General features: G+C 65.1%; 1 protein-coding gene and 2 non-coding genes across 5 annotated transcripts; 2 read left to right on the top strand and 1 right to left on the bottom strand.

Moving 5' to 3' along the window:
* The first annotated feature begins 1,324 nt into the window (after positions 1 to 1,324).
* MAPRE3 (microtubule associated protein RP/EB family member 3) lies at positions 1,325 to 10,231 on the top strand. 3 transcript variants are annotated; one of them, XM_076332441.1, is made up of 7 exons: positions 1,325 to 1,386; positions 7,823 to 7,950; positions 8,050 to 8,195; positions 8,296 to 8,497; positions 9,221 to 9,372; positions 9,536 to 9,688; positions 9,972 to 10,231. In XM_076332441.1, the coding sequence occupies exons 2-7, from the start codon at positions 7,830 to 7,832 to the stop codon at positions 10,038 to 10,040; spliced, it is 843 nt and encodes a 280-aa protein (XP_076188556.1). In that variant the 5' UTR covers positions 1,325 to 1,386; positions 7,823 to 7,829; the 3' UTR covers positions 10,041 to 10,231. The 3 variants fall into 3 exon arrangements, with proteins under 3 accessions (XP_076188556.1, XP_076188557.1, XP_076188555.1); XM_076332442.1 differs by lacking the exon at positions 1,325 to 1,386 and adding an exon at positions 3,790 to 3,941 and having other exon boundaries at positions 8,296 to 8,452; XM_076332440.1 differs by lacking the exon at positions 1,325 to 1,386 and adding an exon at positions 3,791 to 3,941.
* Positions 10,232 to 11,730: 1,499 nt separating this feature from the next.
* LOC143159136 (U1 spliceosomal RNA) lies at positions 11,731 to 11,894 on the bottom strand. Its single transcript, XR_012995127.1, has one exon. It is a non-coding gene; the product is annotated as a U1 spliceosomal RNA (small nuclear RNA).
* Positions 11,895 to 21,928: 10,034 nt separating this feature from the next.
* Positions 21,929 to 22,092, top strand: LOC143159135 (U1 spliceosomal RNA). Its single transcript, XR_012995126.1, has one exon. It is a non-coding gene; the product is annotated as a U1 spliceosomal RNA (small nuclear RNA).
* The last annotated feature ends 4 nt before the right edge of the window (positions 22,093 to 22,096 follow it).

Raw genomic sequence — 22,096 nt, 5'->3', positions numbered from 1 at the left:
GCCGCCTGCACCCCAACCCTGCCGGGGTCTGGGACCGTCCCCGCGTTCCCCCCCCCCTGCACATCCATCCATCGGCCCCCCACCACGCTGCCCCTCGGGACGGTGCCCCCGGCGGGGCAGGGATCCCGGGGCGGGGGGCTCAGACCCCCCCCCTGAGCGTGGCTGGGGGGGGGGGGGGGGAGCGGGGCGAGAGGCTGCCCGGGGAGGGGGAGCCCCATCCCCGTGGGGAGCAGCGTGCAGCCCAGGGCATGCGGGTGCCTGGACACGCGTGTGCGAGTTACACGCGTGTGTGGGCACAGACACGCCAGGTCAGCCCCAGCCCCTTGCGGGATGCCCTGGGCTGAGCCGCTTGGCCCAGTGGCCGCCACGGCAGCGCCGGATCCGGCGTGCGGCCACCGGGCCGGCCGGGTCCCCGCAGCTGCGGCGGCGGGGGGCGAGCGGGGCCCGGGAGGCTGCCGGGAGCATCCCACAGGCCTGCCACGGGGACGCGGGGACAGACGGGGTGTGCGGGGACACGGGGGTGCAAGGACACGCGCGGGGACGCAGAGCCGGCCCTGCCGCCGGACGGCTGAGGGCATCATGGCAGCACCGCCACAGGCAGCCGCGCCGGTCACGCGCCTCCGCAGCGGCGGGGCGAGGGCACACGCACAGGCAGGCACGCACACGCGTGCACACGCGTGCACACGCGCTGCCCGGTTGCACAAACACACACGTGGGCGCAGGGGGGCTGCGAGGTGGGGAGGGGGGTGCCGGTGGGGTTTTGGGGGTGTGTGTGGGGGGGTGTCTGTAGGGCAGGGATGGGGTGGGGGGGGGTGCGGGGTAGAGGGGGGTGCAAAGGGTCCCGGGAGGCCCTGGGCTGCACTGGTCCCGACATCTCCGGGTGTCCCGGGGGTTCCCTGGGGGGCGGGGGGGGGGGGTCCTGGGAGCCGCTGGGGTCTCTTAGGTGTGTCACGGGGGCTCTGGGGGTCTCCGGGCTGCCGGTGGCGGAGGGGGGGGCACAAACGTCCCAGGAGACTCTGGGTCTCCAGGAGGCCCCGGGGGGGGTCCCGGGGGGGGTCCTCCCGGGGGGGGTCCCGGGGGGGTCTCCAGGGTCCCGGCGGTGCGGAGGCCGCCGCCGCCCGCCCCCAGGGGGCGCTGTGGGGGAGGCAGGGCCGCGGCCGGCGTTGCTAGGGCGACGAGAGGGGGCGTGGCCCCCCGCCCCGTTGCCATGGCGGCGGGGGGCGGGGCGGAGCAGGGCCCGGTCCCGCCCGCGGGGAGGGGAGGCGGCGGCGGCGGCGGCGGCGGCGCATGCGCGGGCGGCCCGTGCGGTCCCGGCCCGGTCCCGGCGAGCCCGGCGCGGTGCGGAGGGAGCGGAGCGGCGGCCGGAGCGGCCGCGGCCCGAGCGCGGTGAGTGCGGGCCGGCACCGCGGGGAGGGGCGGGGAGGGACCGGGACGGGACGGGACGGGCCGCCGCCGTCGCCGCCGCCCGCATCCCGGCACCGGCCGGCGCCGCCCCCTGGGACCGGGCGGGGGGGCCGCCGGGGCCTCGGGTGATGGAGCGGCCGGGGCGGGCGGGGGATGGAGCGGCCGGGGGCGGGGTGGGGGTGTCCGTCCGGTGTCCCCGGTGGCGGGGCGGCCGTGACAGGTGGGGGGGCCCGGGGATGGGGCGGCCCTGCCGGCCGGGAACCCCCGGGGACGGAGCGGCCGTGGCCGGGGGGGTGGAACCGGGGGATGACGGAGCGGCCGGGGCGGAAGGGTCCGGCGGTGCCGGTGGCGGCGGGGTCCGGCCTGACTCAGCGGCGGCCGCCCCGGCGCCCCGGCTGCGTCTCCCGCAGGGCCGCGGCCCCGGCACGGCCCGGCCCGGCCCGGCACGGCACGCCGGGAGCTGTAGTCCCGGCACCGGCGGGGCTGCCCGGCACCGCGCGACGCCGGTTACCGGGAATCACCGCCGGTTACCGGGCATCACCGGGTCCCGGGCATCGCCCGGGGAGACCCCCGGGCTCAGCGGGTCGCCGCCGGGTGCGGGGTTCGCGCTGGTCGGGCAGGGCCGGTGCTGCCCGCCCCTTCCCGCGGGCTGCCGGTGCCGGTGCCGGGTGATGCTCCGGGACGGGCGGGCAGAGGCTCCGCGGCACCGGCTTGGCCAGAGCGGTGCCGGACGGCGGGGCGGCCGGCGCGGTCACCTGCCAAATCGTGAGGCGTCCCTCGTCCTCCTGGTGGGATGGCAGCGGCGGCGGCTCCGGCACGGTGCCAGGCCGGGGCCGAGCAGGACGGCAGCGCAGGCATCGAACGGCGCCCGCCCCGACGTGGGTCGGGATGGGGGGGACACGGTGCCCTTCCCGGTACTTGCCGCCGCCGTCCCCGGGCGATGTCCAGCCCCGTCTCCTGCCGATGACCTTCTCGCCACATAGGGATGAGCAGGTCCCCAAAGCCGCGGTGCGGGGTGCACGGACCCCGGCCCCCCAACGCCGCCCTGGGACCCCCCCACAGCCCCCCGGCGCTGCCGGGGCTCCCTGGGGACGTCGTGTGCCGCCACAGTGGCTCCCTCCCGTCGCGCGCGCCGGGATGCGGCAGGGGACGGCTCTTCCCGGCAAGCAGCGCGGGCGCGCTGGTGTGGCCGGAGCATGTGGGGCCTCTCCTCGAGGGTCTTGGCCGGTGCCGGCGAGGGGCTGCCCAGGCTGGGGGATGCTCTGCCACGGGACGGACCTGCCGGCGTGGATGTCCCCCGCCCCGGCCGTGGGGTGCCGATGAGCGGCTCTCCCTGCGCCGGCTCTAACAGCCAGCCAATCTGAATCATCAAAAGGCACTCGGCAGTAATATTTCAGGGATGCTGTGCAGGATAAGGATGCTGGAGCGGGTGAGGGGAGAGCAGGCGCGGTGGGAGGCGCTGCCGGCAGCACCGCGCTCTGCACATGCTCCTGCCGCTGCTATTTCAAGTTATTTAGGTTAGCGAGAGCAGAGCAAGCGGGGGACCCACGAGGCCGGGCCACCCTGCCCGTGCTCCCCCGCGTCCCTGTCAGCCGGGCACCGCAGCCACACCGAGCAGCGCCGTCGGGAGCCGCGAGCTCCCAGTGCGTGAGCGGCCGGTTTCCCTCGCGGTGGGTTGGGACGGGCGCTGCTGCCCGCTAAAGAGCCGGGAAAGGTGCTGGGGGATGGACCCGGCAAGGAGCTGGGTGCTGCCTGCGCCCGGGAAAACCCGTCTGCCATGCGTGGGCTCCGGCGTGGGCATGGCATGGCACGGCACAGCGCGGGGATGCTCCCCTCGGGGTTGGGGAAGCGGCGCTGGGAGGGACGTCTGCGGTGGACGGGGGGTACGGGGGTGAGCAGCCACCCCTGCCAGCACCTGGGTGACCCTGCCCGCTGCCTGCAGCTGCCTGCCAGCTGCCAGATCAGCCGGGCGGCACCGCAGCGGGCTCCGCACGGCGCTCAGCCCCCGCTGGGTTGTCTGCCACCCCCCTCGCGTATTTGTCACTTGAGAAGCCACCGGGACAGCTCCCAAAATAGAAGCTGCGAGTCGCAGCAGCCCAGCTCGCCCCGGCAGAGCGGTGCTGCCGGGCCGGCGCAGGCAGCAGAGGGCCGGCACAGACCCGCGACCTCGGCAGGCAGCACTGCCCATCCGGCTCCCGGGCAGCCGCGGCGGCACACAGTCGGTGCCTGGCCTTGGCAGCTGGCGCTGGCACCGCCGCCTCGGTGCTGAGCAAACGTGTCCGACGCGGCCGCCGGCCTCATTCTCCTCCCGCTTTGTTTGGCCAGAGCGTGCCGGCCCCGGCCCTGCGAGGGCTGCGGCGTGGGATGCCGGTGCCTGCTGCCGCCTCCCCGGCAGCGTCAGCGCGAGGAGCCGGGCTGGACGACCTCTCCGCGCCCTGGCAGCGCCAGCGGGACGGGGCAGAGACACACGCCTGAGTGTTTTGTTCACCGTTGGGCCTTGATTAGCAGCTCGGCGGCCGGACAATTAAAATGCAGCGGTAAGCATCCCCCCCCCTGCCCCGTCAGCACGGCTGGCCGGGCGCAGCCCCGGGCACCCTGCGCAGGCGGCACGGGGCGGGGGGGGGGGGCTGCCGTGCATGGCGGGGGCTGCGCCCCAGAGCCCCGCATCACCCTGCACCGCCACTGCCTGCAACCTGCCTGCGCGGAGAAGGCAGGGCCGGCATCAAGGGCAGCCGGCAGGAACCGCGCTGCCAAGCCAGCCGCTGCTCCCCGGGGACCCGGTGCCTGCAGAGCCAGGCCGGCGCTCACCCAGTGCCGAGGCAGCTGCGTGCCAAGCCCTGCGCCGCAACAGCTCCTCTCCCCAGGGCTAAATTCTTTTTTTTTTTTTTTTTTTTGGCAAAAGCCGGTGGCAGAGGCAGCGTGCAAACCGGCCGGGCCGGAGGCTCCCTGCCTTGGGTGCGTCCATCACCTGGCGTCGGGGCTGGGACGGGCAGTGGGGCCGGCTCCTGCCCCGGCCGGAGGGCTGCTGCAAGCATTCCCTTCCCTGTCATTATGCCGGGGCGTGCTCGGCGCTGCGGCGGAGGGCTTTGAAGCCCGGTGCGGCGTTGCAGAGGGTAGAAATGAGCTGGGTGGCACCGCGTGCCCCGGCGAGCCTCCCCTCACAGCGCCAGCGGCTCCGGCTGCCCCGTCTCACCGCTGGCTGTTCGGGGCTGTGCCGTGTCGGTGCTCGGCAGCGCCGCGTGCCGGAGTGGGGTCAGGGTGCTCCCCGCCGCGCTTGCACGCGTGGTGGCATGCACAGGAGTCGGGGTGTGGCTGGCGGCGGCACGCTGGGGAGCGGCTGGCACGGTGACACCTGAATTCATCCCGCTGCGAAACCCGTCCCCGCGGCTTGCAGGCTACCGGCACGGGCCTTGGCTTGCTTCAGCGAAGGGGAAGCCGTGGCTGCGCCGAGGCGCGGGGCACCAACGCCGGCAGCCTGCCGGGAAGCGCGGTGGAAATCCCAGGTGGCGAGGGGTGGGGGCGCGGGGGCACCGCCTGCCCCTGGGGAGCTGCGTGGGGCTGCTCCCTCCTGCTCGGCCCAAGCCGGTTTTCGTACCGGGGCGGGATGATGAGGAAGGTGCCGGGGTTCAGCCCTCGCTCGGGAGCGGCCGAGGTTTCCACCGGGGCTGCGCCCTGCCGGTGCTGGCGCTGGGACGGCGTCGGGGGGCCGCACCGCGCCCGGGGGGCGTCCTTGGGCCAGCCCCGCTCAGGGGGGTGCGCTCCCAGGCTCTGCACCGCCTCGCCTGCCCAGGGAGCGTCCCTGGGGGGGGGGGGGGGGGCTGCCTGCTCGGCCCCCCCCCCCCCCCCCCGGCTGCGGTGTGGGGAGGGTCCCTGCAGACCCGGCCATGCAGGGCGTCCCGCACCCTGGGCAGCGAGGGGCTGTGGCAGGGGCTGGGGGGCTCACGCGTGGGGCTCACCCATCCCGGCACAGGCAGCGGGTGCTGGGTTTGGGGTGCCGGCAGCGTGGTGGCTCCCCTGTGCCGGGAAAGCTCCTGCTGGGGCTGTTTGCCTGAGCCAGCGGTGAGCCCCGGTGCGTTCCCACATCCCTCCGCTTCCCAGGGGTCTGGGGTGCGCCGGCCACCCCTGTGCCCCCATCCTGTCCCCCCATCAAGCCGTTTTGGAGGGGGCACCCCCGGGGCAGGCGCGGAGGAGGGCTGTGCGCCGGGGCTGGGTGCTCGCGGGCGTGGGGCTGGGGCAGTTTCCCTGCCGCGATGGCTACAGCTGTGTTGGACCTGCCCCGTCCCACGGCGTCTGCCCCGTCCCACGGTGTGTGCCCCACGGGCAGGGTGTCGGGAGAGGCAGGAGAGCCACGGGCTGCTGTGCTGGGTCCGGGCACCGTGCATCCCCCCGCTGAAGTGGGGTGAGACCTGGCCCCGTGGCTCATTGTGGTGGCCGGCTCCGGCACCCAGCCCAGCCCTGCTCCAGCTCTGCCGTGTGCGCAGGGTGCTGGCAGCTGCTCCCGGCTATTTCGGGAAAGGATGGCGACGGGGAGGGGGCGTCAGCCGGCCACTGGCTCCTCGCCGGGGTGGACAGGCAGCCCCCTGCCCCGCAGCAGCCCCCCACCACCACCACCTGCCAGCCCCCTGCCCGCTTGGGCAGCGGGCAAGCGCCACTGCTTTCCCGGCTGCGCCGCGGCGGCTGCACCGCAGTGCGCGTGGCTCTGGCTCTGCGCCGCGCATGACTCAGCTCGGCGCTGCCAGAGGGAGGGGACCCCTGCCCGTACCCCAGCCAGCGCCGGGCGGCATTAGGCTGTTTGGACGGGCGCTGCGGCCAGCGCGATGGGTGGTTTTGGTCCTCGCCGGCCACCGGGGAGTGGGACGGCGCTCACCACACCGTGCAGGGGCTGCTGGGGGCTCGGGGGCTGGCGGCGGCCGCAGGGGCCTGGTTTCCAGCTGCTCCGGTGGCTAAAAATACCAACGCCCCCGGCTGCGTGCCGGCGACGCGGCCCCTTGTGGGACGGGATGGGACGGGGTGCTGGGGTGGGGGGCCGGGCCGGGCCGGCTCAGCTGCTGGTGGCGGTTCAACCGGCCATGGCGTGTGGCTGTGCCAGGGCCAGCATCGCCGGTGCTGAGTCACGGCGGTGCCGAGGCTGCGAGTGGGGGGGGGGGGGCGGGGAGGCTGCGGCTGCCAGCGCCTTCCCCCCTCACAAGTGGGCACCCAGGGAGGTGGCAGCACCCCACGGCCACCCCGCCATTACACCCACGGCCCCCGTCTGCTGGGGGGCAGGGGTCCTGCACGGGGGTGTCCCCCGCCCCGGGGTGCAGGCAGTGCCCCCCCTCGCCGGCCCCACACGACGCCCTGGGCTGTGGCAGCAGGAGAGCGGGGCCGGGGGGGGGTGGGGGGTGAGGGGGGGCCACCTACCCCCCCGGCCGGCAGCTGGGCCTGAGCCCCACACCCCCCCCTCGCCAGGGAGAGGGGAAGCGGATTAACACTGCTACCGCTGTGCGGGGGGGGGGGGCGGGGGGAGGCGCCGGGGCAGCAGGGATGGGGACCCCCGCTCTCGGGGAGGGGGCAGCGGGACAGGGACCCCGCTCTTGCAGCAGGGACGGTCCCTGCTCTAAAGTGTTTGGAGGGAGCTGGTGGGACGGTGTCTCGGTGCCCCCCCCACCTCACCTCAGCTCTGTGGCACGGCTCCCCGGCGCTCTGCCGTGCCGGGGCCGCGGCTGTGGGGTCTCGGCTCCCGCGGTGCCCAGGCAGAGCCCTCCGCCATCTGGGAGCAGGTTTGCGGCCGTGCCTGCCGGCAGATGTTGCCCCTCTAAGCCCTGCTCTACTGGACCCCGATCCCGGCCCCGGCAGATTAGGCAGCCAGCGAGGGCTGGAAGGGGGGGGGGCATAAGCTGCTTATGGGCTGGCATCAGCCCCCGGCCCCCCTGTGGCCACGCACAGGGAAGGAACCGCACCCTGGCACAGGGGCAGCGCCCTCGGCGGTGCCCGCGTCCCCCCCCCGGGACCCCCTGCCCGTGAGCCGCATCCTGCACCGCATCCGTGTCCTGCGGTGGGTCCCGCTCCCAGCGGCACCCCGCGACCCGGCTCCCCCGGGGCTGTGCCCCCACCCGGGTGCCCCTGCTCGGGGCAGGGGTCCGCCTGGCCGGTTGGGGCATCACAGGGCTGCCAGGGACCCTCATGCCCCCCCCTACTGTGCTCCCACCATACCAGGGGGTGCAGCTGAGGGGGGGGGGGGTCCCGTGGGCTGCACCGTGGCAGCCTGGCCCCGGTGTCCCCCGGTGCTGGAGGCCAGGTGGGACGGGCGCCCCGAGTCCTGCTGCCCCCAGCACGGAGTGGGGCTGGGCTGGGGGGCGCGCGCAGCACCGAGGCGGGGGGCACGCTGGCGTGGCGGTGCCGGCGTGGCGGTGCCGGCGTGACACCCGTCTCTCGGTAGCTGGGGCATGGCCGTCAATGTGTACTCGACGTCGGTGACCAGCGAGAACCTGAGCCGCCACGACATGCTCGCCTGGGTCAACGACTCCCTCCAGCTCAACTACACCAAGATCGAGCAGCTCTGCTCAGGTGGGGTGGGGGTCCCAGGGGCGGGTGGACGGACGCGGCGGGGGACGGTGGCGGGGTGCCGCCGGCCCCCGCTGACGCCGCGGTGTGGGCCCGGCGCAGGGGCTGCCTACTGCCAGTTCATGGACATGCTGTTCCCCGGCTGCGTCCACCTGCGGAAGGTGAAGTTCCAGGCCAAGCTGGAGCACGAGTACATCCACAACTTCAAGGTGCTGCAGGCCGCCTTCAAGAAGATGGGAGTGGACAAAGTAGGTCCATGGGCGGGGGGGTGGGGGGGGCCGGCGGCGGGGCGGGGGCCGTGCCGGGAGGGCAGCCCCGCCAGCCCCTCTGTGTCGTCGTCGTCCCCAGATCATCGCGGTGGAGAGGCTGGTGAAGGGCAAGTTCCAGGACAACTTCGAGTTCATCCAGTGGTTTAAGAAGTTCTTCGACGCCAACTACGACGGGAAGGAGTACAACCCGCTGCTGGCGCGGCAGGGCCAGGACGTCGCGCCCCCCCCAAACCCAGGTGATCACATCTTCAACAAACCCAAGAAACCCATTGGCACTGCAGGTAATGTCCGGGTCCCCCGGCGAGCCGCTGCCCCCCGCCCTCCCGCCCGGCCTCCTGCACCCCACGTTGCTCTGGCCGCGGCCAGGCGTCCCCCCGTGCCCCCTCCCCCCCCGCCGCCGCCTCTGCCTGCGCCCCGCTCTGCTGCCTGCCTGCCTGCGAACGGGGGGGGGCCGAGCGGGTCTGCAGGGACACCCGGGGCGGAGGGGACGGCAGAGGGACCCGCGGGGAGCCGGGCAGGGCTCGCCTGCCTCCATCTTCCTGCTCGCCCCGGGCCTGGGGGCGGTTTGTCCCCCCCAGGCCCCCCCCATGGCTGCCATCCCCCCGTGCCGTGCCGCCACGGTGCCCGAGCGCCGCTGCGCAGCCAAGCTGCTCCCGGCCGCGGGCGATGCTCCGTGGGCATCGTGGGCTCCCTGTGCCAGCCCCGCGGGAGCATCTCCAGGGCTGGACCCCCCCTTGTCCCACAGCAAACCCCGGCCGGGCCGCAAGCACCCCTCGAGGGGGGCTGGGGGCAAGATCTGCCAGGGGAAACTGAGGCAGGGGGGGTGGCTCAGGGCAGGACGGCCTGGAGTCACAGCTCAGCCCCCGAGTGCTCTGCCTGCCCTTGCTGCCCGCTGCTGCCTCCCAGCCCCTGCCGCCCCGCACGATGCAGGGGGGGGAGGGGGGGGTCCCCCCCAGCAGCCCCCCGGTCCGGCATTAACCCGTTGGTCCCCGTCTGCTGTCAAGTCCCCCAGAGGACCTCTCCCACCGGCACCAAGAGCACGCCGAACCCGGCCCGCCTCAGCAACGTCCCCAGCAGCATCCTCCGGAAAAACTCCCCCGCGGCCCGCAACGGGGGCACCGAGGCCGACGCGCAGATCCTGGAGCTCAACCAGCAGGTAGGCAGGGCCCCGGCCCGCCGCCGCCCGGCTGCCGGCAGGGCCAGGGGACACCCCGGCGTGGGAGGGAGGGGATGGTGCCGAGCCCCCCCGCCCCACCCTGGGCGCGGGGGAGCGGCCCCCTCCCGGCCTCGGGCTGAAGGCTCCGGCCCCCCCCCTGCAGCTGATGGACCTGAAGCTGACGGTGGACGGGCTGGAGAAGGAGCGGGATTTCTACTTCAGCAAACTGCGGGACATCGAGCTGATCTGCCAGGAGCACGAGAACGAGAACAGCCCCATCATCACCGGCATCGTCAGCGTCCTCTACGCCACGGAGGTGAGGGCTGGGCACCGCTGCCCCCGCCCGGGACCCCCAGCCTCCATCCCGCTCTCGGGGCTTTCCCGGGACAAGACCCCCTTCCCCGCGGCTGCTCCCGGCCTCTGGCCTCATTCACTCCCTGGGGTGCCCGGGGGGGGGTGGGGGGGGGCGATTTGGGCTCTGCCGAAGCCCTTGCACCGTGCCGGGAGGGGACGTGGGGATGAGGCGGGAGCCGGCCGGCGGCGGGAGCCCCCACCCCCCGTGGCCCCTGGGCTGACGGCCGCCCGTGCCCCCCCCCCAGGAGGGCTTCGCCCCGCCGGAGGACGATGAGCTGGAGGAGCAGCAGCCAGAGGACCAGGACGAGTACTAGCCCCGGCACGCTCCCGCGCCCCGCGCCGCCCTGCGCCGTTCCCCCACCATAGACATTCGAGGTCTGAGCCTGTGCGCCTCGCCCTGCACTGTCACACGCCATCACGGTCTCCGGCAGCCGAGCCCGCGGCCTCGGCGTCCAGCAGCTCCGGTGGGAAGCCACTGTCTCCCTAATAAATAGATGTCCATCCAGCGAGGAGCAGGGCTGTACCTACGCTGGGGGTGGGGATGGGCTCTGCCCGGGGTCCGGCCCTCGCCACCCCCACCCCATATTTATTTCCGTTGTCCCCCTCCGGTGCGAGTGCCGCAGCCGCCCCGGTGTCCCCGCCTGCCCCGCTGCGTGAGAGCGAGAGGGAAAGACCAAGTCCTCGGGCTGTCTTCCCCGGGGTGGAGCGTGCTCCCGTGCTGCCCGCACCCCGCCAGCCCCGGAGCCTGGGGATCGGGGCTGGAGCCAGCGGCCCTGGGACGGCTGCACAGGGGAGGGGGGGGGGGCCGGTGCCCACCCGGCGGGCAGCGGGGAGGACAGGGCTCGGAGGAGGGAGGTGTTGCTTCGGGTTCCCGGGAAGACGAAAAAGAAACCCTGGCCCGGCTGAGGATGTGTCTGCCTGCTCGGGCAGGTGCAGGCAGCGGTGGGTGGGGGGTGCGGGGGGGGACGGACACCTGGCCACCACAGGTCAGGACAGAGGACCCCGGAGCGGGAGCCCGTCCCCTCTGCGGCGTGGGGACGGCAGCGCCCCTCTCCCCGCTGCGGGGCCCCCTCCCCTCGCCCACGGCCACCGAGGACATCACCACCACCCCCCCACCACCACCACCCCCCCCCCCCAGGGCCGGGCTGGACGGGTCTCTCCCGCCCGGCGGAGCGCTGGGGTGGGTTTGCCGAGAGCGGCACGCAGCGCCTGCCCTGGCCCCCGTCTCCCCGTTGCATCGCTTGTCTGGTCCGTCACTCCGGTCGCAAAGCCTGCATCTGTGTTTAAGTTTTATTTAAAATAAACTCGTGTGGTAAAACGTTGTCCTGCCCGTCCTCCGGCCTGGCTCCGGGCCCTGCGGGGCTGCCGGCAGCGTGCGGGGAGCCCTGCCCGGCCGTCGCTGTGCCGGGGCATGACCCGGGGGGGGGGTGCGAGGGGGGGGGGAGAGGGCAGCGGAGCATCGCAGGGCGCCAGCCCCTCCGGGACCCCGGGGTGGATCCTGCTGCGGGCAGGGTCCCCGGGCCGGGCCGCTTCACGCCTCAGGAAGGCGCTGCTCGGGGAGGGGGGACGGGGACGGGGACGGGACGGGACGGTCACGCAGGGAGATCAAAGAGCTGCTGCGGGGCAGGGAGCTCCGGCTGGAGCCTTGCCCAAGGACGCGCCCCGCCTCCCCCCGGGCACCGCTGCGCCTCGGCCGTCCTCCGCTCCCCGCCTCGCTCCCGCTCCCCCCGACGGCGAGATCGCGGGCGACCGAGGCCGGGGCGTGACAGGCCCTGCCGTTCCTCCCGGCTCTTAACCTTCCCACCGCGGGGACCGGAGCCCTGCGCCGCGAGAGTCACCCCGCGCCCACCCGGGCCCCGGCTCTGCTCGTCCCGGGACGAACGACCGCCACCCACCCCGCTGCCACTGCTTCGTCCCCCCGCAACAGCCACCACCTCCGGCCTCGCCCGCCACCACCCCCCAACAGCCACCCCCAGGGTCAGCTCTGTCCTTCACCGCCCGGGCCAGGGGAGAGCGCGAACGCAGTCCCCCACTACCACAAATTATGCAGTCGAGTTTCCCGCATTTGGGGAAATCGCAGGGGTCAGCACACCCGGAGTGCAGGGGATGAGCCTCGCCCTGGGAAAACCACCTGCCTGATCATGGTGTCTCCCCTGCCAGGTAAGTATGCCCCCACACCGCCCCCGCCGCACCACCGCGCGCACCACGCACGCTCACCACACGGACACGCCCCGACGACACACAACACCACAGCCACCACGCGCCGCCTCACGCGCCCCACGCCTCCGCCACGCGCAGCGCCCACGCAGCGACCGCGCACGCCCGCGGCCGGCCGCGGCTTGGCGCGTGGGGCTCCCGGCAGGCACCGCGCGGTGGCTGATCTGCATGGCCACGCCTCCCCCCCGTAAGGCCCCGCCCCTGTCGGCCCGCAGCGGCTCCGCCGGCCGCGGCGCGACCTGCGTGGCCCCGCCCCCGGCGGCCCCGCTCATTCCCGGCTCGGGGGGGGGCCGGCCCTTTCGTGCCGCTGCCCGGCTCCCCCCGGCTCGCGTCCGTGTCCCCCCCCCGCGCGTCCCCCGCGGTGCCGCGGTCCCACCGGCGCCAGCCCGGACCCTCGGGCTGTCCCGGCACCGGCCCCGCCGCCCCGGGCTGCGGCGCACCTCGCTCGGCGCCGTCCTCGCTGCCGGCCGGGGCTGCCCCTGCGGCCTCGGCCCCGCCGCCCCGGCCGTGGGCCGGCTGGCGTCCGCCGGTCCCCGTCCCCAGGCGCCCACCGCGGAGCAAGACGCTCCCCACAGGCCTGGCGGGCCCCGGCGCCGCCGTCGGCCTCGGCTGCTCCCGCCCTGGGGCCGGCCGCCGGTGGCGCGGGGCGGCCGTGGCCTTCCTGCCGCCCTCGGGCTCTCCCGCCACGGCCCTGGCCGATCGCAGGTCGCCGGTGATACCGAGTACAAAGGAATACTGAGGAGACATCTGGTTCTCGTCACTGGACGTGACGCAGCCGAGCTTGACAGGCTCTGTGAGCAGATGAGCCAAACGTTCAGCAGGGGCGCGCTCCGTGCAGTGGGGGTACGCTCTCTGGATAGATAAGCCAAACGTTCAGCAGGGGCGCGCTCCGTGCAGTGGGGGTACGCTCTCTGGATAGATAAGCCAAACGTTCAGCAGGACAGAAGACCTTGGAACTCTGTAGATGCGGAAGCGACGCTGAAGGCAGCCGGTTTGTGAAGGTGAAAGTCTGCAAACCGAGCCAACGGACAAACGGTGCACGCGCGAGAACCGAGTTCAGCTAGCGGTCACGGTGAGGAAGACCGTCGACGACCACCAGAGGACCCTGAAAGACCACCGATGGACCTAAGAGCGCATGCGTGAAAGACTTTTACATATGTTAATGAACTAACATTAATACGTTAATCATGTCGCGGAAATCTAATGAATATGCATATTCTGACTGTACTTAACTCCCACAGTTGAGCAGCTCGGGGCGCACACGAGGTGGAGCGATCCCCTGTGCGCCCGGCGCCGCAGTAAAGAATGCCTGCTTTCTAAAACTCCAAACGGAGTCTTAGAGAGTTTTTTTCATCTGCCGGCTTATGGTAACAGATTTGGCGACCCAGGTGGGACACTGCTCTTGAGCCTCGACGGATCCTGGGATCGCGGAACCTCAGCCGGCACCGAGGCATTCTCGGAGAGGACTTCTCCCGATCCCCGGACCGAAGAGCCCCTGAGCAAAAAACATTGTTTTGTGAGTATTAAGGCATTCTTTCGGAAATTTGGTTACCTGCCCATCAGACGCAGCGAAAGCTCCGCAGGGTTGGAGCTCAGGACCCGGGCAGGGGCTAGTCCCCGTTTGGCAGGGGTTAAACGTCCCTGGTTGGCAGGGGCTAGTCCCCATTTGGCAGGGGCTAGTCCCTGTTTGGCAGGGGTTAAACGTCCCCGTTCGGCAGGGGTTAAACGTCCCCGTTTGGCAGGGGCTAGTCCCTGTTTGGCAGGGGTTAAACGTCCCCGTTCGGCAGGGGTTAAACGTCCCCGTTCGGCAGGGGCTAGTCCCCGTTCAGCAGGGGCTAGTCCCCGTTCGGCAGGGGTTAAACGTCCCCGTTTGGCAGGGGTTAAACGTCCCCGTTTGGTTTGGAAGGGGTTAAAGTCCCCGTTTGGTTTAAAAGGGATTAGAGTTCCCGCTCAAGGTAAACGTTGAGAGCAACCGCGGTAACAAATATTGTAAGAACTTGTCTATTGTTGTAAGCATTTGTCTGTTTGTTACAGTTCGTCTGTTTGTTATAGTGATTGGTTATTCGTGTTCTCTGCACGTGTGATTCCCCGTGTATAAAATGGGTGCCGGATCATCCACGGGTGAGGGAATTTTAAAGAAATCACCTTTGGGTTGTATTTTAACACATTGGAAACAAATTGCAGGATCCCCTGGTGGGGTCGCAAAAAGGGACGCTCTAATTAAGTATTGTAATCAATGGTGGCCACTGTATAAACTAGAAGATGGAGAAAAGTGGCCAAGGAACGGTACTTTGAATTATAATACTCTGTTACAACTAATGCTGTTTCTGAGGAGAGAAGGAAAATGGGATGAGGTATTGTACGCCGATATGTTCTTTACGTTAAGGCAGCATCCTGAGTGGCAAAAGGAGTGTGGAATCAATTTGGCCCCAACTGATCCTCTGGTATTGGCATTGGAGAAAGAGAAGCGAGAGAGAGAAAAAGGGAAAGTGTTAAAAAGGTGTTGTTCGGCATGTAGTATTGGACAGAGATGTTTGAAGTTGACCCAGAAAGAGCAGGAAGAGGATTTAGAGATGTCAGTGGCTCCGGGATTGAGGCAGAGATCCCAGAATCACGGATTTGAGCCCTTCAGGGTGGAGGGCGAATCGGACGATGAGTCTGAGAGAGGCGCTACAAGGGCCACGCCGGTGGCAAGGGGAACTCGTAACCGACAGGGAACCGCGTTGCGAGCTCCGTTCAGGCAAGCCGTAGGGAATGAGGGTCCGGTTGTAGTAAAAGTGCCTTTTTCAATCACAGATTTAAACAACTGGAAAATAGCTGCCGGTAGTTATAGAGATGATTCCGATCGAGTGGCCAGTGCCTTTGAAATGATGGTAAAAACTCAGGATCCAGACTGGAAAGATATTGAAGTTATCATGCAAGTATTGTTTGATAGTACAGAAAGGGAAATGATTCGTAAAACGGCTAGAACTCAGGTAGAAGCTCAGATAGCTGCGGGAACACTGCAGGGACAACTGGAGCATCATTTCCCTTTGGCTGATCCTGCATGGGATCCAAATGATAACGGAGAAAAACTGTTGCTGACTCAGTATCAAAGATGGGTCCTATTTGGGATAAGGAATGCTGTACCTAAAGCAGTAAACTGGTCAAAATTATATGAAATTAAACAAGACAAGGAGGAGTCACCCACAGACTTCTTAAATAAGTTAAAAGAAGCAGCCCGGAAATATACAACACTAGATCCTGAATCAGAAGAGGGAAAGAGTCAATTGGCAACTTTATTTATTGGACAATCTGCAGACGACATTCGCAGGAAATTACAGAAACTACAAGGGGCAGATGCTAGAGATTTGGGAAGGCTTTTAGATCGGGCTTGGGTAATATATAGAAACAGAGACCAGCAAAAAGAAAAAGGGAACGCTAGGCTAATCGCGGCATCGGAAGGAGTTCGTGGTTCACGAGGAGGCCAAAGAAGAGGCGGATTTGGGGGGGGTCGACATCGGGAAGGTCGCGGTAGGGGATACTCTAGACCCCCATTAGGAAAAACTCAATGTGCCTATTGTAGGAAGGAGGGACATTGGAAACGAGAATGTCCATTGTTACGAAAAAATGGAAAGTCTGAAACCTCTATATTAAACACAGAAACGGAAGATTGAAGGAAACCGGAGGAGTCTTCCCCAGCAGAGCCTCTGGTTAAAATCAAGCTGGGGGAAGATGAAACTGAAATAGAATGTTGAATCGATACAGGAGCCACTTATTCGGTTTTGAATACGAAGAAACATGAGTTAGGATATGATACTGTGAGACTTATTGGTGCGACAGGAAAGCCCGCGACGCGGCCCTTCTTTAAACCTCTAAAACGTAAAATTGGAAAACAATGGGTAACGCATCAGTTTTTGTATCTACCAGGTGCACCGAAACCTTTAATAGGCCGAGATCTACTAGAAAAACTAGAAGCTGAAATAAAGTTTAAGAATGGAGAAGTAGAAGTGTCAATGCCTGAATCTAAATTTGCCCAAGCTTCAATATTATTATTGCAGGAAATTGGGCAAGTGAAAAGGAAAATCCCGGCTGAAGTTGAGGATACAGTGATCCCTGTCGTCTGGGCAGGAGAAATACCCGGAAAATCAAAGAGGGCTGAACCCGTAAGGGTAGACCTTATACCAGGATCAGCACCGGTAAGACTGAAAGAGTATCCCTTAAAGTTAGAAGCTAAACTTGGGTTGGTACCTATTGTACAAAAGTTTTTGAAATATGGGTTATTAAGAGAATGTGAATCTAAGTATAATACTCCAATTCTACCTGTTAAGAAGGCCGATGGAAAATCTTACAGATTAGTCCAGGATTTGAGAGCAGTAAATCAAATTGTCCAAGATATATATCCAGTAGTGGCAAATCCGTATACGCTATTAACCGCACCCACTGAGGATCAGGGGGGATTTACAGTTTTAGATCTAAAAGATGCCTTTTTCTGCGTCCCACTTGATTCCGGAAGCCAGGAATTGTTTGCCTTTGAATGGGAGAATCCTGGGACTGGAAGAAAAACCCAGTACACTTGGACTGTATTACCGCAAGGATTCAAAAATAGCCCGACAATCTTTGGAAATCGGCTAGCAAAAGAATTAGAATTATGGAGACAAGAAAATAGAAATGGAGTAATGCTGCAGTATGTCGACGATATGCCAATAGCTGGGAACTCCCGAGAGGAATGCTTGGAACCGACAGTCGGTTTATTAAATTTCCTCGGACTTAGTGGTTACCGAGTGTCGAAAGGAAAGGCCCAAATCGCACAGGAAACTGTCACGTATTTGGGCTTTGAAATTCTGAGGGGACAGAGACAATTAAGTAATGAAAGGAAAGAAGCCATTTGTCAGCCTCCAGAACCTCGAAATGTTCATGAGTTGAGAACCTTTTTAGGAATGGTGGGATGGTGTCGTTTATGGATTGCTAACTACGGACTGACGGTAAAAGCCTTGTATGAATTACTGAGGTCATCAAAAGGTCCCCTGCAATGGTCAAATGAAGATCGAAATGCATACATTCAACTCAAAAGAGCTCTGATGACGGCCCCAGCTTTGGGACCGCCTAATTTAGAAAAGCCATCTGAACTATCTACTCATGAAAGACAAGCAGTAGCCCTTGGAGTGTTAACCCCGCGGCTGGGGGAATATAAAGGGGCTGTGGCCTACGTTTCTAAACAACTTGATCCGGTGAGCCAAGGACGGCCGAGCTGCCTAAGAGCAGTAGCTGCAGCAGTGTTATTCACACGGGAGGCTCGAAAACTTGCTATGGGACAAAAGATAACTGTTTATGTTCCACACATGGTGACCACGGTATTGAACCAGAAGGGTGGACGTTGGTTGTCTCCTAGCAGAATGCTAAAATATCGAGTAGTGCTAATAGAACTAGATGATGTGACCTTAAAGACTACTGCCGTGATTAACCCCGCCACGTTTCTCTCAACTCGACACGAAGGCGGCGGCAAACCGGAACATGGCTGTCTGCAGACCACCGAGGAAGTCTGTTCAAGCAGACCCGATTTAAAGGACGTTCCCTTGCAGAATCCGGATCGGGAGCTACGCACGGACGGCAGCAGCTTTGCGCGAGAAGGAAAGCGGGTATCGGGATGTGCAATCGCCACCGTCGAAACGGTGGTGGAAGCAGAAGCGCTGCCCATCAGGACGTCAGCTCAGAAGGCCGAACTGATAGCTCTCACCCGAGCTCCACGGTTAAGCGCAAACAAGCGTGTGCATATTTGGACAGATTCTAAATATGCTTTTATATATGTATACCCGGAGATTGGGTTATACCTCGAATCCTGGACTTCTGAACCACTACAAGAAAAATGGAAAGGACCGTTTCAAATCTTGTTAACTACCCATACAGCAGTTAGACTAGAAGGAAAAGGACCGTGGATTCCCTACATGGAGCAATTTGGAAGGAAAGGGGATCGTTATCCTCACAGGGTACGGAGATAAAGCGTAAAGAAGAGATCTTGAGCCTACTGGAGAGCATAAAGGCTCCGGCTGCGGTAGCTATTATGCATTGTGAAGCTCATCAGTCGGGACAAACCGCTCAGGAGCGAGGAAATAAGCTGGCTGATTTGGCCGCAAAACGGGCTGCAGAAAAAGGCATAGAAGAAAATGTATGAGCAATAGTGCCAGGAAAAAGAATCTCCCTTCAAGAAAACCCTATTTACGATGAACAAGATACAAGATTAATCGAAACTTTACAAGCAGAAAGGCGAGAAGACGGACGGGCAGTTACACCTACAGGTTGAGTAGTAATTCCGCATTCCCTTACGAATAGTTCAGTAAAGGAAGAACATAACACTGCACTGGGGGACTGAAAATTTGTTAAAACATTTACAGAAGTGGGTTGTTAGCAGAAATATGGTGGAAATTATTAAATCAGTCACACAAAGATGTGAGCTATGTTGTAAAAACAACCCAAAAACACAGAATAAAATTCGATTTGGAAAAACTACTGAGGGACAGGCACCTGGGGAGTATTGGCAAATAGATTTTACCGAATTGCCAAGAAAAGGAGGGCTAAAGTATTTGTTGGTCCTTGTGGATACATATACGGGATGGCCTGAGGCCTTTCCATGTCGCACCAATAAAGCAAAAGTAGTAGTAAAAATATTATTAAAAGAAACAATCCCAAGATTTGGAGTACCTTTAGGGATGTCATCAGATAGGGGTCCACATTTTGTAGCCAAAGTAGTTACCGAAATAAGCAGACTGTTAGATATTAGTTGGGATTTACATACCCCTTATAGGCCTCAATCTAGTGGTAAAGTAGGAAGAATTAATTGTACCCTCAAGACTCAGTTGAGTAAGATACGTCAGGAAACCTCGATGAACTGGACACAGGCTTTGCCTTTAGCTTTGCTAAGAATTAGAGTCCAGCCACGAGGTAGGCAACACTTCAGCCCGTACGAGTTGATGTACAGACGACCGTACCAAACGCCTGGACTGCCAGGAGAGATGCGAACACAAGGGGAGAACGATGCGAGAAACTACTTGATTGCTCTTGGGAAAGTTTTACAAAAACTAAACAAATATGTAGTCTTGAATAAATCTCTAGGTCTTGGTTCCCCAGCGCATCCATTCCAGCCCGGAGATTGGGTATACATTAAATCCTGGACTTCTGAACCACTACAAGAGAAATGGAAAGGACCATTTCAAATCTTGTTAACTACACATACAGCAGTTAAACTAGAAGGAAAAGGACCGTGGATTCCCTACTCTCGAATTAAGAAAGCTCCTGCAGAATGGAAAGCGGAATCAAGATCACCTCTTCGACTAGTAGTTAAGGGAACATCTGGAAGTAATAGAACTTAATTAAAATTATGAGAACAGAGATCAACAGATGCTCACACCCCGCAGGATGACAAACAGGAATACTGTCTTTATACTACTAGTCCAAACCCTGGCAGCGCCACTCCTCTTGACCTGTGGTCAAAGGACCCCAGGATGGCCGTGGTCTCAAGCTCGTATGAAGTACACCGGGAGTATGGGAATACACTCTAATAAGGGAAATTTAAATCTTTCCACCGTGGTCATGCACGGAACTGAAGTGTACCTAGAAAACGAGTGGGGCCGGGATCGAGATGAAGCTGACTTGTAGTTATATTGTATACAAAGGTTTGGTACGTGATGAAATGAATAACCCAACTTGACAGATACGAACCCTGTCCGCTACACCTTTGTCCACTCTCTTAATGAGATGAGGATTGCAGCTTGCTAGCTACGAACCCTCAAAAGAAAAGGAGGGATTGATACCGAGTACAAAGGAATACTGAGGAGACATCTGGTTCTCGTCACTGGACGTGACGCAGCCGAGCTTGACAGGCTCTGTGAGCAGATGAGCCAAACGTTCAGCAGGGGCGCGCTCCGTGCAGTGGGGGTACGCTCTCTGGATAGATAAGCCAAACGTTCAGCAGGGGCGCGCTCCGTGCAGTGGGGGTACGCTCTCTGGATAGATAAGCCAAACGTTCAGCAGGGGCGCGCTCCGTGCAGTGGGGGTACGCTCTCTGGATAGATAAGCCAAACGTTCAGCAGGGGCGCGCTCCGTGCAGTGGGGGTACGCTCTCTGGATAGATAAGCCAAACGTTCAGCAGGGGCGCGCTCCGTGCAGTGGGGGTACGCTCTCTGGATAGATAAGCCAAACGTTCAGCAGGGGCGCGCTCCGTGCAGTGGGGGTACGCTCTCTGGATAGATAAGCCAAACGTTCAGCAGGGGCACGCTCCGTGCAGTGGGGGTACGCTCTCTGGATAGATAAGCCAAACATTCAGCAGGGGCGCGCTCCGTGCAGTGGGGGTACGCTCTCTGGATAGATAAGCCAAACGTTCAGCAGGGGCGCGCTCCGTGCAGTGGGGGTACGCTCTCTGGATAGATAAGCCAAACGTTCAGCAGGACAGAAGACCTTGGAACTCTGTAGATGCGGAAGCGACGCTGAAGGCAGCCGGTTTGTGAAGGTGAAAGTCTGCAAACCGAGCCAACGGACAAACGGTGCACGCGCGAGAACCGAGTTCAGCTAGCGGTCACGGTGAGGAAGACCGTCGACGACCACCAGAGGACCCTGAAAGACCACCGATGGACCTAAGAGCGCATGCGTGAAAGACTTTTACATATGTTAATGAACTAACATTAATACGTTAATCATGTCGCGGAAATCTAATGAATATGCATATTCTGACTGTACTTAACTCCCACAGTTGAGCAGCTCGGGGCGCACACGAGGTGGAGCGATCCCCTGTGCGCCCGGCGCCGCAGTAAAGAATGCCTGCTTTCTAAAACTCCAAATTGAGTCTTAGAGAGTTCTTCATCTGCCGGCTTACGGTAACACCGGGGGTGGCTCGCGATGGTCCCCGCCAGCTCCTGCGCATGCCTGCCGCGCCTCGTCGGGCCCAGGGCCCCGTGTACATCCAGGCCGCTGTGGCGTTCCCTGCCCCGATCCCCGTCCCAGGGGGGGCATCGTCCCTGCTCCAGCCTTTCCCGGGGCCCTGGGCGCCGGGACCCACAAGCCGCGGGGTGACGCAGGCGTCCAGCGCCGCCGCCTGTCCCACCTCCTGTGTCACCAGGCCCCCTGTGCACAGCACCCTGCCCCGGGGCTCTGCAGCCCCTGGCCACTCGGTTCCCGCGGGGCGTCACCTCGCCCGGCCTCGTCCCCGGGGGCCGGGACGCGTCCGCTCCCCCTGTCCCCTGTCCCGGCTACGACCTGCGATCGGCCAGGGCCGTGGCGGGAGAGCCCGAGGGCGGCAGGAAGGCCACGGCCGCCCCGCGCCACCGGCGGCCGGCCCCAGGGCGGGAGCAGCCGAGGCCGACGGCGGCGCCGGGGCCCGCCAGGCCTGTGGGGAGCGTCTTGCTCCGCGGTGGGCGCCTGGGGACGGGGACCGGCGGACGCCAGCCGGCCCACGGCCGGGGCGGCGGGGCCGAGGCCGCAGGGGCAGCCCCGGCCGGCAGCGAGGACGGCGCCGAGCGAGGTGCGCCGCAGCCCGGGGCGGCGGGACCGGTGCCGGGACAGCCCGAGGGTCCGGGCTGGCGCCGGTGGGACCGCGGCACCGCGGGGGACGCGCGGGGGGGGGACACGGACACGAGCCGGGGGGAGCCGGGCAGCGGCACGAAAGGGCCGGGCCCCCCCCCCCCCCCGAGCCGGGAATGAGCGGGGCCGCCGGGGGCGGGGCCACGCAGGTCGCGCCGCGGCCGGCGGAGCCGCTGCGGGCCGACAGGGGCGGGGCCTTACGGGGGGAGGCGTGGCCATGCAGATCAGCCACCGCGCGGGGCCTGCCGGGAGCCCCACGCGCCAAGCCGCGGCCGGCCGCGGGCGTGCGCGGCCGCCGCGTGGGCGCTGCGCGTGGCGGAGGCGTGGGGCGCGTGAGGCGGCGCGTGGTGGCTGTGGTGTTGTGTGTCGTCGGGGCGTGTCCGTGTGGTGAGCGTGCGTGGTGCGCGCGGTGGTGCGGCGGGGGCGGTGTGGGGGCATACTTACCTGGCAGGGGAGACACCATGATCAGGCAGGTGGTTTTCCCAGGGCGAGGCTCATCCCCTGCACTCCGGGTGTGCTGACCCCTGCGATTTCCCCAAATGCGGGAAACTCGACTGCATAATTTGTGGTAGTGGGGGACTGCGTTCGCGCTCTCCCCTGGCCC

The sequence above is a fragment of the Aptenodytes patagonicus genome, chromosome 3, assembly GCF_965638725.1.
Source record: "Aptenodytes patagonicus chromosome 3, bAptPat1.pri.cur, whole genome shotgun sequence".
Lineage (NCBI taxonomy): Eukaryota > Metazoa > Chordata > Aves > Sphenisciformes > Spheniscidae > Aptenodytes > Aptenodytes patagonicus.
Note: the sequence above shows the minus strand (reverse complement) of the source record. Positions and strands in the feature narration are given on the sequence as shown.